This window comes from Schistocerca nitens, chromosome 9 (assembly GCF_023898315.1).
Source record: "Schistocerca nitens isolate TAMUIC-IGC-003100 chromosome 9, iqSchNite1.1, whole genome shotgun sequence".
In the NCBI taxonomy this organism is placed as follows: Eukaryota; Metazoa; Arthropoda; class Insecta; order Orthoptera; family Acrididae; genus Schistocerca; species Schistocerca nitens.
The window spans coordinates 449,016,339-449,029,293 of record NC_064622.1 but is presented as its reverse complement, the minus strand read 5'-3'; the positions used below and the strand labels follow the sequence as shown (position 1 = coordinate 449,029,293).

Here is a 12,955-nt window from a genome sequence, read left to right as displayed (position 1 = left end):
AATGCACCTAATATGAAAAAAGTATGTTTTTGGGGGTGTCCGGATACTTTTTATCACAAAGTGTATGTAACGTTCTAGTTTCATTGAGCTATGTTACTTGGCAGTGACGCATAATGCAAAAGCTACTTTCGGCCTTACGTTATGCACATAATCGTGTATTGATGTTCGAGATGAGTTCCCCAATTCGTAAGGATAATCGCTTTTGTTTGTTTATGTTCTGCCTTGTGGCAGATTGCGCTTTTTTCCTGTGGTTTCTGTTTTCTTCCCATTTCATAGATGCATTTTTGAGTGAAGAGTAAAAGGAAAGCTAGGAACCTAAAACTTGACGGCCATACACAAGGGATGTACAGGAAACCCCAGTACACGGGAGCAGGAACGTCGGTGCGGAATGCACGAGCGTCGAAAGGCGCGCATGTTGCGGCCTGACTGGCAAATTTCCGGCGAAACCGAGTTGCGACTGCGTGGCCGCCGGGTGGGGGCCACTGGGTTATACTGCGGCCGCGGCGGCTGCACGGCAGACGCAGACATGGCTGCCGCCTGCACAGTGACGCTGGTCTGCGGGGCGGCCCTGCTGATCGCCCCACTGCGGGCGGCCGCGGCCGCGGCCGCGCACCTGCGTGAGTACCGCCGCCGGCTCTACATAAACACGTCAGGAACAACGTTTTATCTGTGCTCCTGGTTCTATTGTTTCTAAAGGTACCAGTAACAGCTCACGCCACTCCGAATTCCTTAGCCATTTCGCTGCTGTGGGCCTGTGTACATATCCTGTCATGCCGTTTCCCAAGTGCTGTGTTCGATTCCCGGCCGTAGCGGGGATTTTCTCCGCCTGGGGACTGCTTGTCTCTCTTTTCCTCATCATCTCATCATTCGAGACGTGGCGAGACTGGAAATGGAAAGATTGGGAACTTGTACTGGCGCCGATGAGCACGATGTTAAGTGCCCCACTAAGCAATACCGTAATCACCAGTGTCGTGGACGTGTATATGCACGCTGCTTGAGTTTTCCTACAGCACTATGGACCTCTGAGCCTCTGACCTATCACTGCTGCAGACGAGTTACTTCCATATCTCGGTGAACGCAAAAGCTTCGAGTTTTTAACATATAGCATACTCTGTGTGCCTCATTGCGCGCTATCATTTGCAGAAAACCTCATTTCGATATCTTGAAACGTTCACGAGATATATTCAGAAAGGAGAAACTCCGATCTCTGTGCCATTTGGGCAATGAATGAATTCACTGTCGACAGATGAAAATTTGTACTAATGGCGGGATTCGAACGCGGGTCTCCTGCTTACTAGGCAGATGCGTTATCCATTTGCGCCGCCTTGGCACAATAGCCATACACAACGGCACGGACTACCCGAGCACGCCTCCCGACCCCTCCCCCTCTCAATGCTACTCCCGTTTGACGCACTCTATCCTTCGCCCTTTTTCCTCCGTCTGCTAGTCGCATCGCGTCAAGTCCCGTACGAGGTCGGGCGAACGCTGCTCTACCTTGAATTATCATATTAGCATTCACGGAGCATATATATGAGTGGTGTCTCTTCTTGCTGACATGTCTGAAAGAACAGAGAAAACTCATGTTACGACCATACAATTCGCGAAGCGTAACGACGTGAATGGGTGCGCCGCCAACGACCGGGCTTGGGATACAAAACCCAATAACTCGAGAGTGCAATCAGACGTCATTCCACGGTCAATTTTGAATAAAATTTCAATATCTTATCTACATTTCATTCACTGCAATGTATGAGCTAAAATTAATCATTCGCAAAGTTTAGGCAAAGCGTTTAAACCACAGCAATCTCTTTAAAATTTTGCGCAGTGTTTTACTTGATTTGATACGGTGCAAATAAGCATGAAGGAAAAAGAAAAGAAATTCAGTCCTTTATCGAGTGAAGATATCAAACTACAAGTTGCGCAGAAATAAATTTTTTGCATCTAATAGTTTTCGTAAAATCGTATAAGTATTTCATACCTGGCGGTGCGCCTTCCCTCAGCACAGTATCAGCATTTGGCTAGCAGTACAGCGGAAACAGAAGCCGCCTGGGCACAATACGCTAAGAGCTCTACTGTAGCAGCGGAAGGGTTGAAAGTACTCATTTCTTTGCTGCTGTCGTTTCTTGTTACTGACAAACCATTCAAAATGTGTGTCGCGCTCGAGAAACCTTTATCGAGTGAAGATATCAAACTACAAGTTGCGCAGAAATAAATTTTTTGCATCTAATAGTTTTCGTAAAATCGTATAAGTATTTCATACCTGGCGGTGCGCCTTCCCTCAGCACAGTATCAGCATTTGGCTAGCAGTACAGCGGAAACAGAAGCCGCCTGGGCACAATACGCTAAGAGCTCTACTGTAGCAGCGGAAGGGTTGAAAGTACTCATTTCTTTGCTGCTGTCGTTTCTTGTTACTGACAAACCATTCAAAATGTGTGTCGCGCTCGAGAAACCTTTATCGAGTGAAGATATCAAACTACAAGTTGCGCAGAAATAAATTTTTTGCATCTAATAGTTTTCGTAAAATCGTATAAGTATTTCATACCTGGCGGTGCGCCTTCCCTCAGCACAGTATCAGCATTTGGCTAGCAGTACAGCGGAAACAGAAGCCGCCTGGGCACAATACGCTAAGAGCTCTACTGTAGCAGCGGAAGGGTTGAAAGTACTCATTTCTTTGCTGCTGTCGTTTCTTGTTACTGACAAACCATTCAAAATGTGTGTCGCGCTCGAGAAACCGCTGCAGCAAAACAAATAAGTACTTTAACACGACACAAGCAAGTGAAACATCGCCAAAACGACGAAGAACCATGAAACCACGAGCAGCTCTAGAAAGTGTAGTAGAATTAAAGCTATCGTCGTATACACGTAATAGCATCGTGTGAGAGAGAAAATAAACAAGAATCCCATTTTTTTATTTATTCGTATGGCTAGGGCCCCCCGTTGGGCAGACCGTTCGCCGGGTGCCGGTCTTTCAATTTGACGCCAATTCGGCGAACTGCAGCCGATGAGGATGATAGGATGATGATGACAGCGCAACACCCAGTCCCTGGGCGGAGAAAATTCCTCGGCCCAGCCGGGAATCGAACCCAGGCCCAGAGGGGAATCCCACTGAAGATAGCACATAAAGTGTTGAAACATACCCGAGTAAAATGAAACTAAAACAGTGTCTTGCATAAGGCGGAATTCATCTCCAGATTTGACGTTAAGCATCTAAAAGATTTATGGTCAACGACGCAAAACCGTAGTCGTGTTACTTTTATTTGTTTAGGATTATTGACCCGTAGATCAATGAAGAAATTTAGAAAAGAAATTGTGTTAAAAAAGTTCGTTGAAAGTCACTAACTCCCCTTATTATCAAACGCTGGATGACAACAGTGTGGGTAATCTGCGCTCTGTTTTAAGAAAAGCAAGTTTTTCAGGCATTTGTATGTTTATGACGTCATATCTCCCGAACCATGTGTCGTACAATGGTGTAATTTTACAGGTAGATTCAGTGGTATAGAATGATACGGTTGTCCGCAAAATGTGTTGGGGATCGGGCTGGTAGTAAAGAAGAAACAATTTAAAAAGAGTTGTCTGATGTTCAAGTTTTCTGCATGAATAGCGAAAATTTACTAAACAATATTTTGTTTTTATTTTCATTGTTTTTTGGGGGAGAGGGGGAAGGAGAATGTTAGCGAAAAAGTTCCGAAAAATTTAGATATTATTTGTATAGTGTGTTCGAAGTCGCTAAGTACTCTCATTCTCAAATATTGGATAAATATAATCTTTGTAGTTGGCGGTACATGTATTAACACTGCCTGATGACGTATACACAATAATTGACTTGCGTAGTTAAACTTTTAACTTAAAACTATACCCCCTAATGAGCAGATTGTAGCGGCATTATAAGTTTTTAAATTAGATCAATAATTGCAGGTGGAATATGCTCCTGCTTCTGTTTGAAAGACTGACTGTAAAGTGGGATACCAGCTGCCTCTTTCTAGCTTCCCTAGCACCTTCAAAAATTCTCCAAAAATCGAACATATTCGCGCACTTTTTAAAATGAAACTCACTCCCACAAGTTCCCCTACTTGTAACTCGCTCACATCCACTAATTCATTGCTGTATGTCGCTCATACCCTAATATTCCCACTTCTTCATTTCTCTCACTCATTTAGCCCAACTCACGGTCATTAGCTCTTGTGTCTCTCCAATTGTGTCTCACGCTTCACAGCCACGGTCTGCTTCGTTCTTTCCTAACTCCACCGCCTCCTGCCACCGTCTCCCTGTAGCTCTGTCGTACTGCTACTATGTCTATCATTCTTGTCCACTGCTGCTCCCTCCTGTCATTATTTCTCTCTTCCTTGTTTTTGTTATACACTATATCTCTTATTGTCCCTGACTCTCGCCCACTTTCTCCTTTTCTTTATTCCTTCCCCTCAGGCACTGCCCCTTCACTCTTTTCCTAGCACTGTTCTATCACTGTCTACTATGCTCCACTGCCACTGTGTCCCTCTCTTTCTCTCACACTACCATTGCCTCTTTCGCTTCTTTCTGAGCTGCATTTTCCCGTTGGTTCCCCTCTTTTCCCTGTTACAGCAGGGCATGTCACTCAAACTAAAAGAAATTTATGGGACAGTAAAATTTTAATGGTTTAATTAAATAACGAAAAACCAGTTTTACATCTCGTATCCGACTTCCCGTGCACAAATATTTTGCATGTGCTTCAATACTACATTATGGAGTTCCCAGAACCCTTCTGATGATAATAGAGACAGTTTACAGAGTATTTCTCCGAGCTATGTCACGGTTTCGCCTCGCATCGGCTTTTACGTGCTTGTTTAACGTGTTCAGGTAAGGTAACTTTGAACCTCTGTATCTCTGTAACAGTTGAAAATAACAAGAAAATTTGCAAGGGTGTTCCAGATCGGGATCCTACCAATATATATCCTAAAAATTTCAGCCATTAGCTGTGCATACCGGTACTAGAATCCGCAGCTCGGTTTTGGTATAAAAAATAGTAAAAATAACGCTTTTCCGTGGGTTTTTAAGGAACGGACCATGAATTAATAAAGATTTTTGAAAATGCGAAAATGGCACTTCTAGATACATGCCTAGAGAATACACCGTCAAAACTTCAGAATTTTACTGTGATTATTTATTATTTAGGTTTCTCCTCATACCGGATTATATACTTATATGGACAGACACCATATCCATATTAGTATATAGTTCTGGCAATACCGGCCAAGACCTTCTTAATCTGTGCGGATGCACGCGTATTTACCCGAACTCTTACTGGACTTGGTAAGAATGTCTTCCATGAGTAATGAGTGTGTTGGGATGGGACACTAGGGATGTAGTGTGTAGGTGAGAATGTGGGTCTCGCGGGAGGCGTGCGCGAAATAGTCCCTGCAGTCACAGCATCCTCTGTGCTCTCGGTGACTCAGATGGATAGAGCGTCTACCATGTAAGCAGGAGATCCCGGGTTCGGGTCTCAGTCGGAGCAAACATTTTCAGCTGTCCCCGTTGATATATATCAACGTCCGTCAGCAGCTGAAGGTATTAATATAATTCTAATTTATAATTTCTAATTTTCCGTGCACCTTTTACGTGTAGAAGTAGGATAACTTTGAAACTCTCTACCTCGGAAACGGATGTCTGAAATGTCCTGCAATACTGCAATTACTAACATAAATAACACAAAATTTTCAAGTTCTTCCGAGATGTGGATCTTACGAACATATCGTTGTAATTTCAGTCATTTGCTGGGCAGAGCCTTTTTTGAATCCGTGGTTCCGTTTTGGTACGAAAAAATAGTAAAAAACCATTCTTTGGGGTTTCCTAATAAATCGCCCATGAAGTAACGGTGCCTCCATAAGCCCCTCAAGGCTTGCCGTGCATCACATCCAATGCAGAAAGGGTCAACCGATTTGCTCCATTTGGAGAAAGTATGGAATATTCATCTGTTGACCATGTACTGTAGAATAGTTACATTAAGACGATCCTCTTGATGGGTATATAAATATTCCCTGTCATCAATAGAACCGAGGTATGAACCCCGGAAGGAACAGGTTCTTACGCACGACGTTTTGAAAAGATGAAGTAGCTCATGCTGTCGCGTGCGTATCGGTACGAAATATTAAAATCAGATTTCATTTGCCTCTGGAATCCGACAGACTGGCATACTATAACTGGAACCGGATGACCTTTTAAATCGTTTAGTTATACAGACGACAATAATATCAACTAATCAACTGTCAGTGCCTATGAATACCCGAGTGGAACAATGTATAGGGATATGAAATGGAATGACTACATAGGCTAAGTTGTAGGTGAAACTGGTGGCAGATTACTGGAAGGATATTCGGAAAAGGCAGTCAGTCTACGAATGAGATTCCTTTGAAAACACTTGTGTGATCCATTCTAGAAGATCAATCGATTTTGTGGAACCCGTACAAAATAGGACTACAGTAACAACGAATCTTGAATGCATACAAAGAATAGCAGAACAAATTGCTTACAAGGTTGTTTTGCCCGCTGGACAGCGTCACGGGATTATTGTGAAACTTGAACCGGCAGACGCGTGCAGATAATCGTCCAACTATCACGCAAAAGTCTGCTTACAAAGTTTCAAGAGCGAGTATAAAGTGAGTAATCCAGGAAAATTCTACCGCCCCCTGCATGTCATTAGAGAAGGAGCCACAAAGACTGGGTCAGACTAATTACAGCACTTGCAAAGGAGTTTAAACAGTAATTCGTCTGCCGCTGTATACGTGAATGGAACTGGACGAATCCCTTATACATGGTACCATGCTAAGTGCACTATGCCATGCTCTTCACAGTAGTTTCCAGTGTAAAGATTTAGGTGGAAATATAGATGATAGTATAATGTGGCTGTTGACATTTCGCCCATGGATTTAGTTCACATGAATTAGTATAGCGTACTATTGTAGCTACACCAGCTAAGCGCTGTAGTTCCATTTTAAAAAAAAAGTAATGAAAAAGTTTGTGTTATTTATGTTAGTAAATGCAGTATTTCAGTATACTTCAGCCAAATTGAAATATTCTACTGTTCGTCGTGAGTCCGACGAGGCACGTGGAGTGTGATGGATACAACTGCAACTCGTTCCACAAAGCCAAACACCTGCCACATAAAAAAGAAGCTAGAAAGAGGAATTTCGAACCGCTTCAGCGAACTGCTTTCCTTCACTGGACTTCGTTTTTACAAAAACTCAGTAATTACTACTTCCAAGCGCACACACACACACACACACACACACGCACGCGCACACACACACACACACACACACACACACACAGTTAGCACATTTGACTCGCATTCGGGAGGACGGCGGTTTAAACCAACGTCCTTCCATCTTGATTTAGGTTTTCCGTGTCTGGTACCGCTTGCCGTCAGTGCTATCCCGCGACCGTCCCGGTCGCAGTTACAACACCGTGATTTCCATAAATCGCTTTAGGCAAATACCGGGATGGTTTCTTCGAAAGGGCACAGCCGATTTCCATTTCAATCCTTCCCTTATCCGAGGTTGTGCTCCGTCTCTAATAACCTCGTTGTCAACGGGGTATTAAACACTACCATTCTCCTCCTCCTATATTTCTTAAGATTCTGAAGATAAAGTCAACCTGTTTTCTTAATTGTGGAAAATAAAAAAAAACATCATTAGACAGATCTCTAACACTCCATATTTAGGACCGAGCGAGTTAAGTTGACGAAAAGTCTAGCGACTGATATTTTTTGAGACCCAAAATATTATTCTCTTCGTATTCTCGCGGCAGTATAAGATTGGAATATTTTAAGTCGGCTAGTTTGATTCGCACTGGGCAATCGGACTTTTCAATTAGATTATATGCAGGTTCTAAGCAGTTACTACAATTCGCAGTTATCTCGGCGAGATGGCCGCGATGGCGGCTAAACAGGTATCGCCCAAGCCGATTATTTCCTTTCATACAACACGACCCAGCCACATTTCCACTTGGGAACCTGTTAATAAGATATTAAAGAGATTAGTGGCAATAAATAACGAGATATGAGCCAATGCCTGACAAAGATAAGTAGTTATTCTCTCTTATATGAGCTTACAATGATACATATTAATAAATAAATGTAACGGAGGAAGTAAAGAAAGAAGTAACAAATTATAGAGATTGCTTCACAAAGATGTATTAAGTTCGACTTACTCTTCTAAATTTAAAACAGTATGGATTCATGTTTTACATATAAGACACTTATCTTCATCATGAATGACACAAGGCACAATTAGTTCTTTATATTAAAAAAAAATAAATAAAAAAAATAAAACCAAGAAAAAATATTGATATGTTGTTATACGAGGCGTACAAAATTACTGATTTATTTTCAAAATAATTATCTTAACGTGCAGAATTTTAATTATCATCATTATGATTCAGTAGTATTCCTCATTTTGTCCACTACGCGTGTTTTCTTTCTTGTATCTCCGACAGATGTTACTCAGACAGAAATTAAAACAGGAGTCATTCGAATTACTATTTCAATAAGAGATAAATTAATACAAACACTGGTACCCAGTTTACAGTTACGCTACACCCTAGGCACTTGGCCGTCGGTATCATTTCACCTTTACATTCTGTTATTCTTGGCATTAAAAATTTCAGCCTTCAAGAGCTTAACAGACTGCTGGTGCAGAGAACCTGTTCTCCGTAGGTCCGGCGATAGTTATTATACGTTCGTTACGCTTCTCTGCGGTGTTACCATATTGCGCTTCCCCAGATAGCACGTATCAGCGGCTCCAGATAATGTATCGCCATATCAAAAACTACCAAACAGAAATTTCAGTTTATGTTGTCATCGTCCCCCCCCCCCTTTCCTCGAGTACTTGATGGTACGAGCTGAGGGACACCACTTCTAAAAATATAATAAAATTCCATCAATTGATGACGGCATAAATATGCCAAGACATACTGGCGAAAAAACCGTGCCACCAAGAAGGAGTTGAGCGACATGAACAAAACTTAGCAGGTAGTACCTACATTTGAAAGATGATGTCTCTTCAGATTACGAGCCAGTCTTATAAGTGCAGCTAGCAGCAAAATACGAGAAAGCAAATCTGGCTTGCTTCAAATGCACGCTGTAACGATCCTGAGCGTTAGTTACCTTTGAGAGTGGTGAGTTGATATTAGTCGAGAAAGGCTTGAAGCCGACAAGGACACCATTATCATCACCTCACTGAGTTTGAACGAGTTCGCGTAATGGGGCTGCGAGAAACTGGATGATCCTTCTGCGATATTCCAGAAAGCAGGAATTTAGCCAGTGCACATGACTGCTTGCAGCGGTGGTCAGGAGAATGTACGGTCGCACGAAGACCGAATACGTGGCGCGACGACTTATCTTAGAAGAAAGATTAAGGAAAGGCAAACCTACGTTTCTAGCATTTGTAGACTTAGAGAAAGCTTTTGACAATGTTGACTGGAAAACTCTCTTTCAAATTCTGAAGGTGGCAGGGGTAAAATACAGGGAGCGAAAGGCTATTTACAATTTGTACAGAAACCAGATGGCAGTTATAAGAGTCGAGAGGTATGAAAGGGAAGCAGTGGTTTAGAAGCGAGTGAGACAGGGTTGTAGCCTCTCACCGATGTTATTCAATCTGTATATTGAGCAAGCGGTAAAGGAAACAAAAGAAAAATTCGGAGTAGGTATTAATATCCATGGAGAAGAAATAAAAACTTTGAGGTTTGCCGATGACATTGTAATTCTGTCAGAGACAGCAAACGACCGGGAAGAGCAACTGAACGGTATGGACAGTGTCTTGAAAGGAGGATAAAAGATGAACATCAACAAAAGCAAAACGAGGGTAATGGAATGTAGTCGAATTAAGTCGGGTGATGCTGAGGGAATTAGATTAGGAAATGAGACTCTTAAAGTAGTAAAGGAGTTTTACTGTTTGGGGAGTAAAATAGCTGATGATGGTCGAAGTAGAGAGGATGTAAAATGTAGACTGGCAATGGCAAGGAAAGCGTTTCTGAAGAAGAGAAATTTGTTAACATCGAGTATAGATTTAAATGTCAGAAAGTCGTTTATGAAAGTATTTGTATGGACTGTAGCCATGTATGGAAGTGAAACCTGGACGATAAATAGCTTAGACAAGAAGAGAATAGAAGCTTTCGAAATGTTGTGCTACAGAAGAATGCTGAAGATTAGCTGGGTACATCAAATAACTAATGAGGAGGTATTGAATAGAATTTGGGAGAAGAGAAGTTTGTGGCACAACTTGACTAGAAGAAGGGATCGTTTGGTAGGACATGTGCTGAGACATCGAGGGATCACGAATTTAGTATTGGAGGGCAGCGTCGAGGGTAAAAATCGTAGAGAGAGACCAAGAGATGAATACATTAAGCAGATTCAGAAGGATGTAGGCTGCAGTAGGTACTGGGAGATGAAGAAGCTTGCACGGGATAGAGTAGCATGGAGAGCTGCATCAAATCAGTCTCAGGACTGAAGACCACAACAACAACAACAGAGAGCAAACAACATCGCGTTCGGTGTATGGCCCTGGCGCATCGTACTGCAACTGTAGTAGCAACTTGAGCGGTAATTGGCTCCACAGTGACACAGCGGACTGTGACAAATCGGTTACTTCAAGGAGAGCTCCGAGCCAGTCGCCACTTCATTTCAGTGAGCCCAAAGTACCGTCTTTTGCGACTTCGGTGGTGACAAGCGAGAGCTCATTGAAAGGCAGGGTGGACGTTTCTTGTGTTTTTTGATGAAATCTGGTTCACTTTCGGTGCCAGTGATGACCGTGTATTGGTTAGGAGGCCGGTTGAGGGCGTGCAACCAACCTGTCTGCATGCTAGACACACTGGACCTACACCTGGAGTTACAGTCAGGGGTGCGATTTCGTATGACGGCAGGAGCACTCTCGTGGCTATCCGACGCACTCTGATTGCAAATCCGTACGTCAGTGTGGTGATTCGACCTGTTGTGCTGCCATTCAAGAACAGCATTCCAGGGAGTGTTTTCCAACAGGTTAACGCTCGCCCACATAGCGCTGTTATTCTCTAGAGAGTGTCGATACGTTACCTCGGTCTGCTCGATCACCAGATCTGTCTCCAACACCTCTGGCACGTCATCGGACTATGCATCGGTCTACATCCAGCAGTGGCCGACTAAGTGCAACAGGCATCAAAGTCCATCCCACAAACTAACAAGCGGCACCTGTACAACACAATGCATGCACGTCTGCACGCTTGCAGTCAGTATTCTGGCGGTTACAGGGTTATTAAGGTACCAAATTTCACATTCGCAATGGCCTGTCAGACACTTACATCAACCTGTTTTCTTGTAATGTTAATCACTCAATTATGTTACCTAGACAAACGTATTGGCGAAATTTCATTACTCTACATTAATTTTTTGTTGCTGCGATTTTTTTGCGTCAGTATATGATAGGTCAAGAAAAATAACGTAATATACTTCTGTTCTTTACATGAGAACATGTGAGGCAATACTGACCCTACAAAGAAGGTAGACTGAAGAAGGGACAACTACATTTACCTGAATACGCTCTCGGAAGTCCTGGTGGTAGCAAGGATTAAATACAGGGAGCGGAAGATTACCTAAAACTTGTAGAGAAACGAGAAGTAGTTGATTACCGATTGAGACGGGGTTAATGCCTATCCCTCATGTTATTTGATTTCTACATTGAGCAAACAAAAATGAAACCAAAGACAAATTTGGCAGGTCAGGGCTTGCTGATGGCATGTTTATTCGGCCAGAGACGGCAAAGGACTTGGAAGATCGGTTGGAAGGAAAGGGTAGAACATTGAAATGTGCTGTCAGGAAACAGTACATATCTGACCACAAAATATTTATATTTCAACAATTTTCTGCTATCCTTTTTATAGAGCTGCTAAAGATGTCTTACACGATTACGTCAGATTTGGTAAAAATCATAACAAAAAAAAAGGCTCTGAGCACTATGGGACTTAACTTCTGAGGTCATCAGTTCCCTAGAACTTAGAACTACTTAAACCTAACTAACCTAAGGACATCACACACGTCCATGCCCGAGGCAGGATTCGAACCTGTGACCGTAGCGGTCGCGCGGCTCCAGACTGTAGCGCCTAGAACCGCTCGGCCACTCCGGCCGGCTCATAACAAAAATTAAGCTGCGAAAGACGGGCAGTATTAATTTTTAGCTACATAATAAACATCGCTGGAGTACCAGTTGAGCAACAATGGGTGCAAATATTAAAACATATTTTCTTTATTCAGTTTTTTGATTCCGAATAGTCATCAATTTGGAATATAAAATTTTCATTACCAAATGAAATACAGTATTAGAGGCATTCAAAAAGTAATGCTTTTTTTTCTTAGTCAGTTTCGGTTGAAAAAATGCGGAATTTGTTGTGCGATATCATGGAATATTCTCGCCATAGTTTCATGAAGTGCTGGTAGATGTCGAGGCTATACGTAGCCTTTAGAATGGCGTCTGAAGCGGAAGAGTGTTCCAAGCAGAGAGCTGTGATTGAGCTTCTTTTGGCGAACAGCCAGAGCACCGAGGATATTCATTGGCGCTTGGGGAACGTCTGTGAACAAAAACGCGGTGAGTCGTTGGGCGAGGCGTCTGTCATCTCAACAAGGTCGCGCAAACCTGTCCCATCTCCAGACTGCCGGCAGGCCGCAGCACGATCGGACGTCTCTGTTGGTAGTGTTGACTCGTCGACCAATTGGGATACTCAACGATATGTGCTCCCTGGATTCCTCGCCACCTAACACAAGGCCGTAAAGAGCAACGAAGGACCATCCATGCGGTGTTACTCGCACGTTACGGGTCTCATTGTGACAATTTTTTGTCGAACATTGTCACGGGCGAAAAAAACATGGATTCATCACTTCGAACTGGAAACAAAACGGCAATCCATGTAGTGGGGCCACACCATTTCTCCTCTGAAGAAAAAATTGAAAGCTACACAC

The 12,955-nt window shown here is 42.9% G+C and overlaps 1 protein-coding gene across 1 annotated transcript in view; it reads left to right on the top strand.

Moving 5' to 3' along the window:
* The first annotated feature begins 388 nt into the window (after positions 1-388).
* Positions 389-12,955, top strand: part of LOC126204313 (protein takeout-like) — a 61,914-nt gene continuing 49,347 nt past the window's right edge. Inside the window, exon 1 of the mRNA XM_049938698.1 lies at positions 389-617. Within this exon, the coding sequence (XP_049794655.1) occupies positions 389-617 (229 nt within the window). The remainder of the gene's footprint in view (positions 618-12,955) is intronic.